Genomic DNA, 17,547 nt, shown 5'->3' on the forward strand with positions numbered 1-17,547 from the left:
ACATGAACCACTAACACTTGTTTTCCAAACAGTAGTACCCTATTCACTTAAGCAGCCTTTGAGACAGTGTTTCCTTGTTACACTTTCTATTTTATGCCATTGAAACAGAAATAAGAAACTGAGCAAAAAAAAAAGAGCATAATAAAAGGACAGAAGTGGCAAGCTCAAGCAGAGTAATTAAACACATGATTCTCTTATCTTTCAATCACTGAGGATCCATACAAAGATGGATGTAGGTCAATCATTCAACTATTCATATAAATAATGCTCTAAACACAAAAATAAATTAGTTTTCTCTTTGCAACAGATCTACCTCCATAAACTCAGTAAGAGGTCTAGATAGACTGAGATATTTTAAACTAGAAGAAGCCATTCAACAAGTGATCTCTTAAGGGATGTCTAAAATCCCATCATATTTGTCCTTGTGCTTCTTTGCTATGCTGTGCCATAGTCTCAACACTTCCCTTTGCTGGCTCTGTGGAAGGCTTCCTGGTGTACTCTCTTTACAGAAAGAGACAGAGTCTTGGTCTTCCACTTTCTGAGGCTACACTCATAACAACGGGCTGTTTTCCAAGCATACACACTATCTCTGCTATTTTCACTCTCCTTACAACAGAACAGTTAAGCTTCACTCCCCCACCCCCAACTAAAAAAAAAAAATAAGCAAGCTTATGAGCATTTTCAGAAGGCCATCTCCATTTCTTCATATTCAACATCCTTTCACTTCAATACCGTAGCTCATTTAGAAGTGCTACAACCCAAAGGATTTCAGGAATTATGGGAACTACCTTTTCAATGACTCTGATCAGTAGGGTTTTCTTTTTGGGAAAGTTGTGTGATAGTGTTACAGAGTTCATAAAATGGAAAGACTATTTAGGAAGAGTAAAGTTTGTTTCCTTGGGATAATTAATCTCTGTATCTGCCTGACAGCATTAAAAAATGTGTTCCCAACTGGGCAAAGACTGACTGTATTCATATCTGGTTTCTGCCATTTGTTCTATGTTTTGTGATCTTTACTGCTCCTGTGACTTTAAAGTCACAGCTGGCAGCGGCATCCATGGAATAAAATTAATTTCTTTCTGTAGCTGACTCTCAGTACCTTAATGGCTTGAAACAAACAAATAAAAATAGTAGGATCACATGCCTGAGAATGCTGGGAGGTAACTAAGAACCAACAAGTAAGCCGTATTCGCAACAGAAACCCAAGCCACAGCCTACTCCCAATGCTTCAACTCTGAACTACCTGAAGCCAGTGTTTACGCTTCATAATCCAAAGCAGTCAATTACCTTTATCTGGATATTACGAAGGCATGAGTTAAACTGTACCTGAGCTATGAACTAAGGATATTTCCTGGAAAGCATGACATGAAGAAAGGCGAGAAAGAATGAAGAAAGGTGGAAGAACAAGGAAGATATTCACCAATACCACCTTTTTGTTTATCTGTGCTTGCTAGGGAATCAGTTGTGGGTTGCAAGCTAGACTGAAGCGACATCATGATGAAGAACAAGCAGTTTATGTCTGATTTTTCGACTCCAAAAATTTGTATGCAATCTGACTTCTTTTTTTCATGGTAGAAGAAACTGAGAACAAGATAAACAGCCAAACACCACCAGGGGACAGGCAAAACCCATTTTCTTGTTTCCTCTCTCTCCCCTGAGCAAGGAAAGTCTCATAAGAGATTGAGGAAGAAGAGTAGCACTGGTCATGTAACCCCACCCAGGTCAAAGTGAAGAAACCATTCTCTGTCCTCACTGTACACAAAGTAGAGCTTTTTAAATGATGAATCATCAAATCTTTCTGTATCAGGAGTGGACTAACAATTCATTCTGTAAGACTGTGAAAGTGAAGGGAAGAAAAAAAGGAAAGTATTGTGATAAATTAGCACTCTATTAGCACATTTAGCTACGCTGACTTCTCTCTTAAAAAACATCACTACAGACACCTGGCTGCAGGATTCAGAGTGAGTCAGTGCCACTGGAAATCTTTCATGCTAAGAAAGAACATTCCTGTTTATCCTCAGCAGCTAGTTTCTGAACCTTTAAATAATTCTAACACATACATATAAAGAAAGGTCCAATATGCACTTAGGATTTAGAAATTCCTAGACCTGTATTAGAACATAAATACTTTCAGACAGAGAAAAACTTTCAAGGTATTTTGTAAAAAATTCACATATCGTATAACTGAAAAATACCAGTTCTTCTCCAGGATCACCTGAATTTCTACCACAAAGGTTGAAAGAGTCTCAAATTTACAACATACATTTCAAAACTAGAGGGTACACAGTATGGTAAGAACACAGGAAAAGCAAAAGACCGTGCATTTAGTACATTTACTTTCTACTTACTATTAAATAATGGAATAAAATTATTAGAAAAAAAATAGGCTAAGAATTTTTTAAATCACAATGACAGCTCTCATTTGAATCTAATATTTAAAATCCACCCATCTTATAGGTGCATGGAATTTTTTGGGGTTTAGGAGTTCACTACCTCACTTACCAATAACATTAGCATTTAACAGAAGTAGTATGCCCCTATACTCAAGTTAGACAAATAAAATACAATTAAAGAATAGGAAAAACCCAACATAGCAAGATGTCTGTGTAAAGAGATACATGTATTAAACTACTACTAGACACATATATTGCAAATATTAGGGGCACAACATTGTTTGGGGTTTTTTTCCTCCTTAAGAACTCTACATATTTTACAGAGCACAGCACAGAGCACCACAAAAAAGTCTGTCCTTGCAATTAATTCTACAAGATTTTTTAAAAACCCTTTTGCAACTTCATCTGAATCTTAATTACTATTAGTGTTGTTTTAACCAGGATATGAATAACTAGTGACTAACAGCCCTGTTGTTACACAGTTTACCACTGTACTGATGAGATTAAAAAAACAATGACTAAATAATGCAAGGTGTATTCATATTCAACACTGACCACTCCCTCCCATCTTTTTAAACATACATCTCTCAATCTAAATAATGACAACAACCACTGCCTGTTAAGACTGGCAAAATACAGTGCAGGAGGAAGTCCAACTGGTCTAAAGTGGCCTTTTCTGTACAGAAATATTAACAAAAAAATCCTTGTGGAGTAAAAGTTCCTATAATCCATGATCAACCGTAACTGACATATATCATCCATTATCAGTGCAAAGCCAGTGGGCAAAAGAGAGAGATTTCTGACCACAGAATTGTTCATTTAATATTATTCTAGGATTTTCTCCATACAATATAAATATGTATGGATACAAGATAACTCAGATTTAAAAAAAGTCACTAGTTTTTCCACCTCAATTTTACTTTGCAGCTGACAGGACTTCATTAGTACCATGATCAACTCATCTCAACATCTGGAAGGTGATAAGAAGTCGGAAAATTTGAAATTCTACTAGTGTTTATTCACATTTTTATTCTTCTAAACTGGAATTTAGCCTCTGAATTAAAAAAAAAAAAAAAAAAAAACAGAACTAAACCCTAAGGAAATCATAGCACCCATTCTAGGAAAGCTCCCAGTAAAGGCTGTCAATTTTAATTCAGGACCAGGATTAAAAACTTCTCAGATTGCTCCACAGCAGCAATACTGCAAGAACTATAATATTATTTGTCCTAGGAAACTACAAAGCCAAGTTCAAAATGACCCAGCATCAAAAAGGCCCTTCACCATACTGCAGACCCAACTGGTATATTACAGCAACAACAATTAAAAAAGTTACATTCTGCACACAAAGAAATACCTAATTTCCAAAATATTTCAAAAATATAACTTTAAGAATGTCATCTTACTGCTGGAAGCTTTGGAGTCTTTTGGCTTAAACATCATTCTTAGCATTTTCAACAGGCCTGCAGGGACCAACATCTGACCTCTAATGCTTGTTAAAGATACTCAAGATTACCACTGAGAACATGAGGCAGGGTTGATGTGTGATTTCCTTTCAGCTAGAGTTTATCCAGTACTTACACTACCTTGTGGACTAGAACAAGCTTCCTTTCTCTAGTGTGGATTCTACTATGCTAAAAAAAAACAGTAACAACAAATCATGTGGATATTGTTGTAAAGAGGTGGCAAAGCACAAATGTAGTAAAATTACATTATTTTTTATTGTTAGGCAAAAAAAAAAAGAAAAACCCTCAAGATTGCTTGTGATGTGATGGTACAGTGATGTAAGTAGATCCATACAAGTGTACAAAGCCATCACATACAGGTCCAGAGCTGGCATACACTATATATAAATATATAATAACGTTTTAATAATTCATTAATGAATTGAAACCCACTTTGAAACACATCAGAGATTACATTAATAGTCAGACCACATCTATTCTCTTTACTGTTTTTCTCTTTCATATAGTATCGTTACATGACACTATGCAGTTGGAGGATTCAGAGGTCCAATACTAGAAGACTGATAGCAGATACCAGCACGCTAGGAAGGGGTTACTCTCGTTGGAGAAGCAAGAGCCTTTAATACATGAAAACGAAAGGAGATGGGCCTAAAGCTGCGGAGACACTAAAGATTACCTCAAATAAAAGCTGCTTACCTGATTCGTGACCTGAAAAGCAAGCAGAAAACAGAAGAGAGTTAAGACATCCGCTGGCTAAGACTTTCCCCATTCCTTGCCCCCACCAGCCACCACGCACCCCACGATCCTGAGCGCGGAGCGGCCCCAAGCTCTCTCCCCTCCGCCATCCTCGTTCCCTCCCGCCGGCACGCAGGCAGACAGGCAGGCAACCCGCCCTCCCGCGCACCCGGCAGCTCCTCACCACCCCCTAGCCGGGCACTCACGTCGGGATTAGCCTCGAGGGGCAGCCAGCGATGAGGCTCCATGGCGGCGGCGATGGCGGTGTGGCAGCTCCCGGTACCGGCACAAGGCTGAACCTCGCAACACAGCTCTGACAGCGCTTCACGCCACCACGCCTCAGGCCTGACCCGTGAGCGCACCACCGCGAAGCCGGGAAAGGGGGGGATAGGAGAGAGAAGAAACCCACCCTCCAGCGCCAGAACGCACAAGTCCCCCCCAGTCTGGAGCTGCGATTGGCGGTGGCGCACACTGCGACGAACGCCGTCCCAGGCAACGACAACGGGAAGATTCCCCACTCTCCCTTCTCACTCCTCCCGGCTCCCCCCAGCAATGGGCTCTCCCAACGGGGCACGGGGTGGTGCCTCGGCCGCCCCGCCATGCGCTTGCTCCCAACCGTCGGGGTCTGCGTGGCGCGGAACAGCCACGGGGGGGAGCCGTACCGTACCGTACCGCCCCGCCACTCCAACACAAGTGCCGCTGCTGTCGGCCGAGGGATTTGCGGCGGGGATAGGGGCTGGAGGGGAGGCAGGCCCACAGGGCACATGTGGAGCGGGCCTCAGCGGCGCACCGGGATCACAGACGTTCCCGGGCGGTGTCGGGAAGATATACCCGTGGGAACGGGACAGGCCAGAGCTGAGGCAGTGAGCTGCCTCCACGGTGCCTGAGGAAACTTGAGTGTGTGTAGCAGCCGAGGACACGGGTGGTGAGGTCCTTGTGTGATCTACCAAAAAATTACTGAAACGTGTTGAATCTCATAATAAAAAAAAAAAACAAAAAACATTTCTCTTCTAAAGCGGTAAATCCCCTCAGGTACTCGGCACTGGTGATGCCACACCTCGAATACTATATTCAGTTCTGGGCTCCTCACTGCAAGAGAGACATTAAGGTGCTGCAAAGGGTAGCAAAGCTGGTGAAGGGTCTGGAGCACAAGTATGATGAGGAACGGCTGAGGGAACTAGGGGTGTTTAGTCTGGAGAAGGCTCAGAGGGACCCCTCCACAGCTACCTGAAAGGAGGTTCTAGTGGGGTGGGGTCAGTCTCTTCTCCCAAGTAACAAGTGATAGGACAAGAGGTGAGGGCCTCATGCTGCCACCAGGGGAGGTTTAGAATGGAAATTAGGAAAACTTTCTTCACAGACAGGGTGCTCAGGCATTGGAACAGGCTGCCCAGAGAAGTGGTGGAATCACTGTTCTTGGAAGTGTTCAAAAAACATGTAGATGAGGTCCTCAGTGACATGGTTTAGTGGTGGTCTTGGCAGTCCTTGGGTAATGGTTGGACTTGATGATCGTAAAGGTCTTTTCCAACCTAGCTGATACTATGATTCTGTGTTTTCCCACCTCAGGAGCATATACATACAATTTCTTGGCCTTCTGGCTAAGATCAAGCCATGTGTAATATGTATCACATACAATGCAATACACATGTATATACACATTGTAGATTTTGTGTTATGCCTTCTTCCAAGTTAATGCAGAACACCTGAACATGAAGGAACCTACCACCAACCGGAAGAGGGTAGATTTAGATTAGGTACAGAAGTTCTTAGCTATGAGGGTGGTGAAGCACTGGCACAGGTTGCCTAGAGAAGTGGTAAATATTCCATCCCTGGCAGTGTTCAAGGCCAGGTTGGATGGGGCTTTGAGCAAACTGGTCTAGTGGGAGGTGTGCCTGCCCATGGCAGGGGGTTTATATTAAATGACCTTTAAGGACCCTTCCAACTCTAACCATTCTATGATTCTATGAAATAGTGTTTCTAGGTACTTAGAAAAGGGTTCACCAAGGTGCCAGGCAGCCAGAAGGGCGGGGAGTCAGGGTACCATACAGTTGAGGGCCAGGCACCAGAAAAACCCAGCTAACCAAGACACACTTTCTCCTCACTGCCTGAAGAACTTTTTGAAGAACTCTGCGCAGTTCTTCAGAGTATCAATGCAAATTACACTCCATTCCGTAACTGCTGAGTTTATGAAATGGAGTAAATTCCCTCTGTATTTTACCCTTTGTATCACCTAGCAGGACTCTGATCATGTCACATGCCTGTGCCTGAAGCTTCAGTATTGACATACCAACAATACTGGTGTGTATCTCTTCAGCAATTCAGTCCACCTGTAGCTCATGAGGTTTGTTTTCTAGTTTCTATACCAAGTGTCTCCTCAATTTAAGTTTTCAGTACTTGACTAGCTAAAAGATGAGCCTATACTGTCATAACACCACCACAGTATGCATCTACCTTCTCCTGTCACAGAGCACACACAGAGAAGGCAGAATCTTCTAAAGATACACAATTTACCTCTGTGAGTGGGCAGACATGACAAAATTCTGTGCTTCGCCACCTCCTGTTCCAAATTAAAAGAACTAAAAGCATGTTTGCATGCTGAGGAAAATAATTCCAAAATAATTCCAAATTTGAGCAAACAATTCTGTAATTACCAAACCACCAAGATATTCAAATTCACTTCCTGGAGAAAGAATGAAAAGTAACATAACAAATATTAGTCATAGCGCTGAAGGCACTTCTAGGAGACTTGATGAAACTGTAATACAAAATAACATGTAAAGTTCTCTAGATAACAACATATGTAATAGTTACCCAAGAACAAAGAGTTTAAGTTTTTATTATCAGAGACAGATCTTACCAGTACGTACTTAGCTAGTGTTTTGACAACCATGAGGTCATAAAAATACATGCTAGTCAAAAACATTTGCACCTTTAATTAGATACTTTAAGAGGGAGAGGCCAAGATCAGACAGGCCATAAATGTATAAAGCTCATAAACATGAACCATGTTGCATAATATTACCTTTCTCTTGAAACACATTCACAATTCTTTCATTAACATTTATTGAAAATACGCAATTTTGAATGAGCCAGCACTACTGCATGGAAAGTTGTTTTACTTCTCAGTCACAGTTTTAAAATAGCTCATAGCATCATAGAATGGTTTGGGTTGGAAAGGACCTTAAGATCATCTAGTTCCAACCCCCCTGCCATGGGCAGGGACACCTCACACTAGACCATGTTCCCCAAGGCTCTGTCCAACCTGGCCCTGAGCACTGCCAGGGATGGGACATTTACCACTTCCTTGGGCAACCCATTCCAGCACCTCACCACCCTCTCAGTAAAGAACTTTTTCCTTATATCCAATCTAAGCTTCCCCTGTTTAAGTATGAACCCATTACCCCTTGTCCCTAATGAAGAGTCCCTCCCCAGCATCCCTGTAGGCCCCTTCAGATACTGGAAGGCTGCTATGAGGTCTCCACGCAGCCTTCTCTTCTCCAGGCTGAACAGCCCCAACTTTCTCAGCCTTTCTTCATATGGGAGGTGCTGAGATTATAACATTTAAAAAAAAAACAGAAAACAAGAAAAAAAAAAAAAAACACCCGAAAAAAGAACAAATGTAAAACTGATTAATACAGAAATCTAAGAATATAAGAATATTTGCTCTTTTTTTTTGAAAGTGAAACAGGAAAGGATCAGCGCTGGTTTAGGGCTGTAGCAACACCCCAAACTAAATTTAACCAAGTTCTGTATAGAAAGCTTATTGAACATGGTTCTAGCTGTGGTTTTACTAAAAAAAAAAAACCCAAACAAAAAAACCCCAACCAAACAAAAAAAAAAAAACAAAACAAAACAAAGCAAAAACTATTTTCCCATAAAAAAAGTGAAGATCTACACAAATCACCCACGAACCACAGAGTTTATTTGCAGGTGTACAGGCTGGTTCCATAATGTACCCGTACCAAGTACAGTTCCTGTATGTATTCATACAAGTTCAATATACCAAGCATGCAGTGTGCACACAGCACAGCAGCACGTGGCCTATGTACAGAAGACTACAGCAGGCACCAAGAAAACCCTGGCACCAGTTAACAGAAACCCAGCAAATAACTTGTTGCACAAACCAGATGTGATTTGAACCTCCATTTCCAGAAGCCTCCCACGGAGGACTCTCCCACTAGCACCACTTCCCAAGCACCGATAGAGCACAGCTTGCCTGAGGGGAGGCCCTCAGGGTCACCACCCGCGGATAGTGTTTTACAACCCACAGCTGCAGGCCCAGTAATCTCTTACAAGTCAGCGTTGGTTTTACTTGTTAATGTTGAGAAGGACAAAACCCACGCCACCCCACCTGACAGCACTCACACCCACCCAGCGCTGAGGTGGTGCATATGAGGAGGAAAGCGCACGCTCCCTACTCGTCAGCCAATAAGGGCGAAGCCTCTGGCTCTACCTCTGGTGTGTCCGGAGCCAATCAGGGTGCTCAGCGTTGTGTGGCGGAGGTTGGGTTTTGGTGAATGAGCGGTGTCATGGCTGCCGTTTCCTCTGTGGTGCGGGCGTTGGAAGCGCTGGGTGAGGGGGGCCCTGGTGTGTGGGCGGGGGTGCTGAAGCGGTGTGTGAGGGGAGGGTAATGCGGCCCGTCGTGTGTGCGGGTGTGCGGGCGTTCCGGCGTTCCGGACTGCTAGCCTTTATTCTTGAAAGCTTAGCTGCGGAGCCGCCTCGCTCAGGGCCATGGGCCACCCGTTCCTAATAGGTCCTGGCGAAAGCTTCTGAGTGACGGGGGAGGGCTTTCCTGGGTTGCTCGCCGGCCGCCTCGGGGCCTGGCGGCCGGGAGGTGGCGTAGACGTACCAGCGTATCCTTAGGGAGAGCAGCGGTCTTGCACTGCGGGTGTCGGAGGGCAAACTGATGGGGTTGGTGCAGGTATTGCTCAACGGGGTCGGAGGAATTAGGCGGAGCTGTCAAACCGTGCGACTGCATAGGACTGAAGTCTTAAGGAGTCTCTCTTCTTGGACTTGACTTGGGATGCTGAGCAGGTTGTGTTAACGTAATTCATGACAAACTCCCTTAAAGAAAGCTTTGCTGTAAAAGTAAATGCATGCATCGTGACTCGGGAATTCTTCAGGGAGGGGTTAGATTCATTGCTGTAACACTTTTTGTTTCTGATCGCTGTTGCTTGTGTTTTTTAGATGGTGGTGGTGCAGCAGATAAGATTAGTTTAATACCTCAAGACTTTTTTGCAGAGCTGGTAAGTAGGGCAATAAATTGGATGTGGAAAGAAACCTTTTGTTTAACCTCTTCTGTTTTTTTTGACTGTTACAAAGGGGTTCTTATGTATGTGTTAGCTCAGATTTATGTGACTCAGGAAATGGACCGGTCCTGCTAAAAGCAATGGGATTGCTTTACATTTATGTTTTTATCATGAAAGACTTTTAAAAATGTATTTTTGTCTTTCATCTAAATGAGACATCAAGCTAGTTTGTTTAGAGAACATTCAGCTTGTTTACTGTGGTGTACAGGATGCCTGTTCAATTACTATGCAAATGATGTGTTAAGTAGGAATAGTTAGTGAGGCAGTAACTGGAATTCTTGACTGAATTTATTTGCTTTTCTTACTTCTGATACAGTTTTAATATCAGTCATTTCAACGACTTTTTTTCTTGAGTTCACATTTAAAGCAACCTTCTGTTGTGATCTTTGCATTAACCAGTTTTATTTTTATTTTGTAGTCTCCAAGTATTCAAGCTATCTTTGTCTTGTATATTAAAATATGATTTAAGAATGTTTTCAAACTTTCTTTGCAGTGTGAACAAATAGTTCAACATCTGAACCATAAGATCCCTGGTGTAAATACAGCCGAACTGTGTCAGGTAAGTTTGGATACTAGCACTTACAAGCAATTATATTAGCTGTATATGCTGTAAAGGATAGATTCCCCAAGTCTTTTTTTTTTTTTGTGTGTGTGGATATACAAGAGGTTTTTATTAAGGTATAATTAACTCTTAAGGTATAATTTACTATTAATTGTAATTGTTTGAACATTCTGTTTCCAGAGAATTCAAACATCTGGGACTGACGTTGGTGTTGGTGACCTGGCAAAAATAGCTAACATTGTTTCACTTCTGTTTAGGTAAGCACAAAATAATTGACTTTGCCTCATGTCTTTTCTTTTTTTCTTTTTTTCCCCCTCCACCCCAACTTAATAGTGGCATTAAGAAGTGACATCAAATATGGGTATAAAAGAACTGATTTGGGAAAAGGGCAAACATTTGTAATTCTCAGTACACAAAGAAAGAACTTCTGGCCTTAGCTTATATTCTTAAAAATATGTAGTTACTTAATATATTGTCTCACTTTTTAAAAAAAAAAAGAAGTTAAAGAGAGAAAATTGTTCTATGATCCCGTTTGCAAGCTTTAGAACTACTGGCAAAACAAGAGTAAGCTAAGTCAGCTAGGCCTTTGTAAGGTTAATATAACTGAAGAAACCATACCAGTAGAAATCCAACATACTACTTTTTTCCTTCTATAAAATATAAAGCCTTAAATTATGTTAGACCATGCTACTTGAAGGACCAACTCTTTTCCTCTTTTATTAATCCCTCTTGAGGAGTGGATCTGCGTGATCAAATCTTGGCTGGGATTTTTATGTTTTTTTAACCTGTTTCTGTAGAGGTAGTTGAGTGGCAGTTTTCCTCTAGATGTGCTACCTTTTCAGTTGAGGGTTTATTGTGTCATTTGATTTCCATTAGTACCAATTATACCATTACCTAGAAGTTCTTACTTGCCTTTGATGCTTAAATTACCTCTCCTAAATGTTTAATTAGAAAGTGCCTTGTTTCTAAAGTAATAACATTTTTTAACTGCTCTGTGTGCACAGTTTTCACTAATCATTCCCTTTCTCAGTTGCAGCAGCACTTTGAGGTTGTGATCATTTTTGTTTTAATGTTGCATATTGTGCAAGCCCTCCAAAGCTTGGTTTCTGCATGTTAAGTTCATGTTTTTTTGCATGTGTATCTGTAAGAATAGTAAAGTATTCTGGGGAAAAAAATATGATGGGGTATCTAATAATTGTAAAATGTATAGACACATAAGGCAGGAATAAATTGACTATTTGGCATGAAGTGAGATGTTTTATTAAATTTGTGGAGAGTGAAATTGATGTGGTGTTCTTTGGATATACCTATAGCACAGCAGCCAGAAACAGTCTCTCTGCAGAAGAACTCGTCACCACCTTGGGCAATGCAGTCAGTGCACTGCCAAAACATGCGCTTCAGGTTATTCGTCATGTGTGGAATGAGCATGGCAAATCCATTAGTGTGTCAGAAGATGCAGGAAATATGGCCACGGTGGGGCAGGTAACTAAATGACACAGTGCAGCTGAGCTATTAACTTTACAGATATGTCAATGCTTTGTTGTGTGTATTGTATTGTCAAGGACATGGTAGTATCTTGACTGCTAAAAGCTTTCATTCATACATACATATATACACATGTATACATTTATGTTCATATATGTTGCTAAATGCCTACCCAGATAAATGAGGTTATTATAAAATAAAGGTTGGCTATGCTGACCAGTTTTCTAACACTGTTGCTTGTACAATAAAGTTACTTTTTATACCTCTTTAAAAATTAGCTTTCATAGTACTACTGGGGAAGGTGAGTGGCAGTCAGTATGGCAGTCTGTTGTTTTGGCTGCTTGTGTAAATCTGTTTTAATTTTAATTGTTCTTTTGAGTTGATAACATCGGCATTTGATTGTTTTATTCTTTGTCTCCTTAAGTAAGTTTAATTTTTTTTTAAAGGTAACTTTCTATCAAATTACAGCATTCCTTTTTTTCCCCCTTTTTGAAAAAACTGGAGTGTATTTACACTTTAAAATCTTTTTTTCTAACAGTTAAGAGTACAGAATTAGGGAAAAAAATATTTTGTCTGAATTTTAGTAGTAAGCTTTTCTGAAGGGTCCCTTCACTTTATACAAGTTCTGCCTATCATAAAAGGTTAAAAATGGTAACTTACCTGCCTTAAATGTTTTTATAATGTACTTTGATTTATCTAAAATTAACTTACAAAATGCCTTAATTTTTTTCTCCACTAGTGCTGTTATAAAATTTTTTGTGTACTATCTGAGGTTTTGCTCATGTTGCCACTTGATTTAGAAACATCTAAAAAAAAAAAAACCCCACAAAAACCAAACCACACAGAGGAAAAAAACCCCACAAAACAAACAGACAAAAAAAAACAAAGAAAAAAAACCTAGAAAAACATGCATGGTATACAAGCCAGGTGAACTCTATGGCTCAAGGTCCTCTTACTAGAATTTAGAATGTACTTGACTACTGACAGTACTTGAATAAGGAAAATAGATTTAGTGAAGGAACTTACTGCTTTTTTTGTCAGTATTAAAAGGATGTTTTTTGTATTTGCAGTAATATCTGAATGTGTATGTTTCCCATTTGTATTTAAGCTCTAGATGTTCTATATTGTCTGGAAAAAATCCATCTGACAGAATAGCAGTGGTAGGTTAGATCTTTCTTTACATTTATTTTTTTTTTTTATAGTTTGTAGATATTAAATGGAAACTGGGAGTTGCAATGAGCTCTGACACATGCAGGTCTCTGAAGTATCCTTATGTTACAGTGACGCTAACAGTGGCAGACCCTTCAGGACAACTAACAGACAAAACTTTTGAAATGACTATCCCCCAGTTCAAGGTCTGTAATCAGTGTTGTTTGAATCAGTCACGTTCTTGTGAAAGAGCAGCTATATATCTTCATGTGTATGGTGGTGTTGATAATTTACTAATACTGTCTTACAAAGATGAAGCATTAAACCATCTGAAACACTAAAGCTCAATACTTATTTCATAGCATTTAGTTTTATGTCGCTTATTCAGAAATATTAATTTAGCAGTAATTAATCTGTTCTTTTATGAATAAGCTAACAACTGAAGACATAGACACTTGGATCTTTCTTGTCAGCTGTCGCTCTACCTTATGAAAAATGGATAGAACATTTTAAATCTAGGGGACTGTTCCCCAACCTCACAATCTAAAACTTGGGTTAAGTCTAACACTTGCTAATGATGAGGAATGGAGATCAGTCTGCTTTGTCACCACTGGCTTTTAACTGCTATGCCTTCATCTATTAACTTATCTAACTTTGATTTTTGCATAATTATGGCACTTGTCATTCCTGTTTAAAGGGCAAATACAAAACTTAGAATCTTGCACAAGTTTACAAACAAATCCTTGGAGTTGGACTGGCAGAAATTTGAGAAGGATATTCTGAATCCTTAGGTGTTGTGAAATACTAATTCTGGTTGAAAAATACTCAGTAATTTGGTGCTCAACTGCTGTAAGAAATGGACTCTATACTTGATAATCCTGGATTATTTCAGCAGGGAATATTTGTAAGAAAAGGTTTTTTGGTGGTGGTCATCTTGTTTTTTTGTGCAGTTTTGTTTGGTTGTTTATTTTGGGTTTTCTGGGTTTGTTGTTTTTTTTTTTTTGTGGTGAGCAAGCTACTTTGTTTTTCTTAGCCGATTTTCCTATTAATAGGCAAATCAATGCAAATGAGGCATCACCTGTGTAGATTTAATAGTAAATGTATCAAAACACCAACCAGCCCACAAAAAGTAAAGCAGAAACTTCCAGTTCAAGCTGCAAATTCTAACTGGAGGAAAGAGGGAATGTGAGAAATGTGGATTGTGATTTTTGTCTAACATGCTAGTCTTAACTACAGTTTGTGCTTTTCTTCAAGCAACTGAAATTTATCTTACTTCTTGCTTTTTAGAACTTCCTCAGACAGTTCAAGGAAATGGCAGCTGTTCTTGAAACAGTTTGAAGAGAACTTCTATTTGCACTGAAATTTTGGACAGACTTAGATCAGGCAAACTTTCCGTTTTGCACAGGGAATAAAGTGCCATTGTTCAGCAAGGTATGTATCCTTGTCTCTTCAGCAGGTATTTTTCAGCATCATCCTTGCATTGCTGTGAAGATTTCTTCACTTTTGAATACTTGAAGCAACTCTGCAGTATTTGTGAAAATGTGTTCAGCTTTGTTCATTCTGGTAGACAAAAGATCAGGATGTGTATGGAGAAACGTCACTGTAGACTTTCTAATATCCAACAATAAGAAACTACACATTGAACTCTGGAATGCAGAAAGACACCAGAAAATGTTGACTGGGAAGATGCTGAGAGAAGTGTAAATGCAGTGTTAACACTTGTCTATAAAATTGAGGTGCGCTTTGACTCAACAGTAATATTAAGTATAAGGAGTATATGAAGTTACATGTAACAAGCATACAGTTACTGTTGAAGAATAGCAATGTCAAGTAGATAGTTGCAGGTATTTGCAGATCTGGATTTCAGTCTTTTTTTCATAACTGTAGTAGTTGTCTTTAATAGCGTATTTATTTCAAATACTTATTTCCCATCACCTGTGCTTGTAAAAACTGAGTTAATGCAGTAAGCTTTTCTGGAGACCCAAAATTTATTCTCTGAAATGAAGCTCACAGGCTAATTTTAAATAAAGGTAGAAAGGTGAATTCAATTCAGAAGCATTTAAATATATTTTTGCCTTTGCATTTAATCCAGCTCTAATCTGTGACACTCTGCTTGATGCTTTGATTAGCAGTCTGCTTTATTATAAAGTTAGAATATTGATATAGTTGCCTCACTTCAGGCTCTGAACTGGAAAAGTCAAGAGGAAACATGAAAATTCAGGCTGGAGCGTTAGCCAAGCATGTTGGAGAAAGGACCATGCTAAAAGTCAGCAAGACTTCTTCTGTTGTGTGGCAGGAGTCCATTGGGCTGTGGTGTTCTCAGAGAATGTCCTGACCAACAACATTTTTACTTTGAGTCTGAAGAACGGGGGCATTTCCAAAGGGGGAGTGATAAATCCAATGTGTTTGAATGCTCTTTTGTTATTGTTGTTCTAGTCCTTTTTTTTTTTTTTTTTTCCCCTTTCTTTCCTCTTGTTTCCCATATACAAAACACAAATTGCAAACATAGTGGGATGTCATAAAAACAGTTCTTTCACATTTTGAGATGTGGTGTGGTGTAGTAGAGCAGAGCAGGTAACTATGAAGAGAGGCAATTCGTACTGATAAGTAGACTGAAATTTATGCTGCAGAGTGGTAGAAACTGAGAACCAGTTTTGCAAGGACGGATCCTCAAGGGATTTCAGGCTCCCTTAAATGAGAACATGTACCTTTCTAAAGACTTTTTTCTTTCTTTCTTTTTTTTTTTTCTTTGTCTTTTATTATTAACTTTTTCTAGAAGCTGGCTGAAACCCATTGGCACAGGTTATGCATGTCTTTGTGTCATGAAAATAAATGGCACCACACTGCATGCTGCGTTACTGCAGTCTTTTCAACAGATGCACCACCACTGTCTGGGCATTATGCATGGTGCATAAAAACAGTACTTTGAGTTGCTTGAAAGCCCAAATCAGTGAGAAAGTGTTGGCTTTAACAGGAGATAGTGAAGGCTGTGGCTGTTGGTTTGGATGATACTTTCTTTGTGCTGCTGAAGTCTGAGGTGTTTGCTTTGTGGCTGGAGAGAACAGGTTGCTCTTTTCTGGAATCCTCTCAGTGGAATGTCACAAAATGGTCTTGGGGAACAGGCTTCCCATTTGCGTTTTTCCTTTCCTGTCTTCAAGGGCTCAGGACTGAACACAGTGCTAAAAGAAGCCTCTAGGTATATGGAAAAGTAGTGTGAGCAGCTGATTTATTTTTTATTGTTAATTTGCAGAAGTCAGAGTGCAAGGCTGCTAGAACTGGAAAGCATTGTCATGCTTTGGCTTAGTGAATTAATTGGTTTACATTAATGCAAGAGTTCCAGAAAAAGAATACTTTTTTTTTTTTTTAGTAAAGCTGGAGCCTTAAAAATACTTTGCATGTGTTCTAATGCACTCAAGTTCTTCATATAGCTGGAATTATTTGTGCCTTCATAGGAACTGGATGGAAGAGAAGATTTAATTGTATCTTACAGCAATTTAGTAGATGCTAGAAGGTAATGAGGAAACTTCAAGTTACCATTTTACCTTCATCCATCACTAAGAGGAGAAAGTTGGCAGCCTTTCAAGAATCTTATATTTTGTCAAGTCAAATGTTCTAGATGTATTAGTGAATATTTTTGAAATGGCCCTGAACTCCAGCATGTTGTAACTGTGGCTGGAAGATGCCTGGACATGTGTGCTATACCAGTTTACTGCCTGAGAATTTTCAGAGGCGTTTATGGATAGCTAGGAGATGTGATTAAAAGTTGGACATGTACTCAGACTTCTGAGATTTGTCCTGATCACAATCAGTTGAAATTGCCATACTGAGTAATGGAAGAATTAAGTACTTTATTAATAAAACCAAACTAAAACCCTAACAGTGTTCAGGGTAGCCATATTAACATGTTCAAACAAACTGCTAAATTGTTTTTCTGTATGTGCAGAAACCAGGCGTCTTCAGAGAGAATCAGGAGTCCTTGTGTGTTTCGAACTCTACTTGTTGATTGATATGAAGTTGTATAACATTAATATTTTTGTAAGCTCATTAAACATACAGGTAACAAAGGTGAAGATGGTCTGTATTTTGTTCTAAGCTGACTGCATGAAAGTTTGTCTCATAAATACTATAATGGGTAAAGTTCAGGACTGAACTATAACTAAACTTCTTTCCTCACTAAATTAGGATGAAGTTCAGACATTTGCAGTCTTTCTTTGTGCTAGGGTACCAAAGAATAACTGCAGGCTGCAAGGAATGTTTATATCAATTACAGGTGACAAAATGTACTGAACCAGGAAAAGACAGGACAGAAGAAATTCATGACATTTTGCAGGAAACTGCATACAAGTGCTTTTCTTTCCTTCACTGTCTTTAGGAGATAAGTAAAAAATACTTCTTTTCAACATTTACCTGGAACAGAGCAAGAGGAATGAAGGTGGAGGGGGGTCTTGTACAGT

The 17,547-nt window shown here is 39.7% G+C and overlaps 1 protein-coding gene across 1 annotated transcript; it reads left to right on the forward strand.

Annotated features, from left to right (window-relative positions):
* The first annotated feature begins 9,051 nt into the window (after nt 1–9,051).
* COMMD6 (COMM domain containing 6) lies at nt 9,052–17,163 on the forward strand. Its single transcript, XM_061445264.1, has 7 exons — nt 9,052–9,160; nt 9,776–9,834; nt 10,391–10,456; nt 10,640–10,716; nt 11,773–11,941; nt 13,147–13,299; nt 14,381–17,163. Exons 1-7 carry the CDS (start codon nt 9,106–9,108, stop codon nt 14,429–14,431), a joined length of 630 nt encoding a protein of 209 aa, XP_061301248.1. The 5' UTR covers nt 9,052–9,105; the 3' UTR covers nt 14,432–17,163.
* The last annotated feature ends 384 nt before the right edge of the window (nt 17,164–17,547 follow it).

The sequence above is a fragment of the Pezoporus flaviventris genome, unplaced genomic scaffold (genome assembly GCF_033815535.1).
Source record: "Pezoporus flaviventris isolate CSIRO_AGI_PZ_B2104156 unplaced genomic scaffold, CSIRO_AGI_Pfla_v1 ptg000003l, whole genome shotgun sequence".
Classification (NCBI taxonomy): domain Eukaryota; kingdom Metazoa; phylum Chordata; class Aves; order Psittaciformes; family Psittacidae; genus Pezoporus; species Pezoporus flaviventris.

Excerpts from the sequence above, each read along its gene's own strand:
- COMMD6 (XM_061445264.1), top strand. The coding sequence starts at position 9,106 with ATGAGCGGTGTCATGGCTGCCGTTTCCTCTGTGGTGCGGGCGTTGGAA. Across the intron at positions 10,457-10,639 it reads ATACAGCCGAACTGTGTCAG|AGAATTCAAACATCTGGGAC; the intron begins GTAAGTTTGGAT and ends TTCTGTTTCCAG. Across the intron at positions 10,717-11,772 it reads ATTGTTTCACTTCTGTTTAG|CACAGCAGCCAGAAACAGTC; the intron begins GTAAGCACAAAA and ends ATATACCTATAG.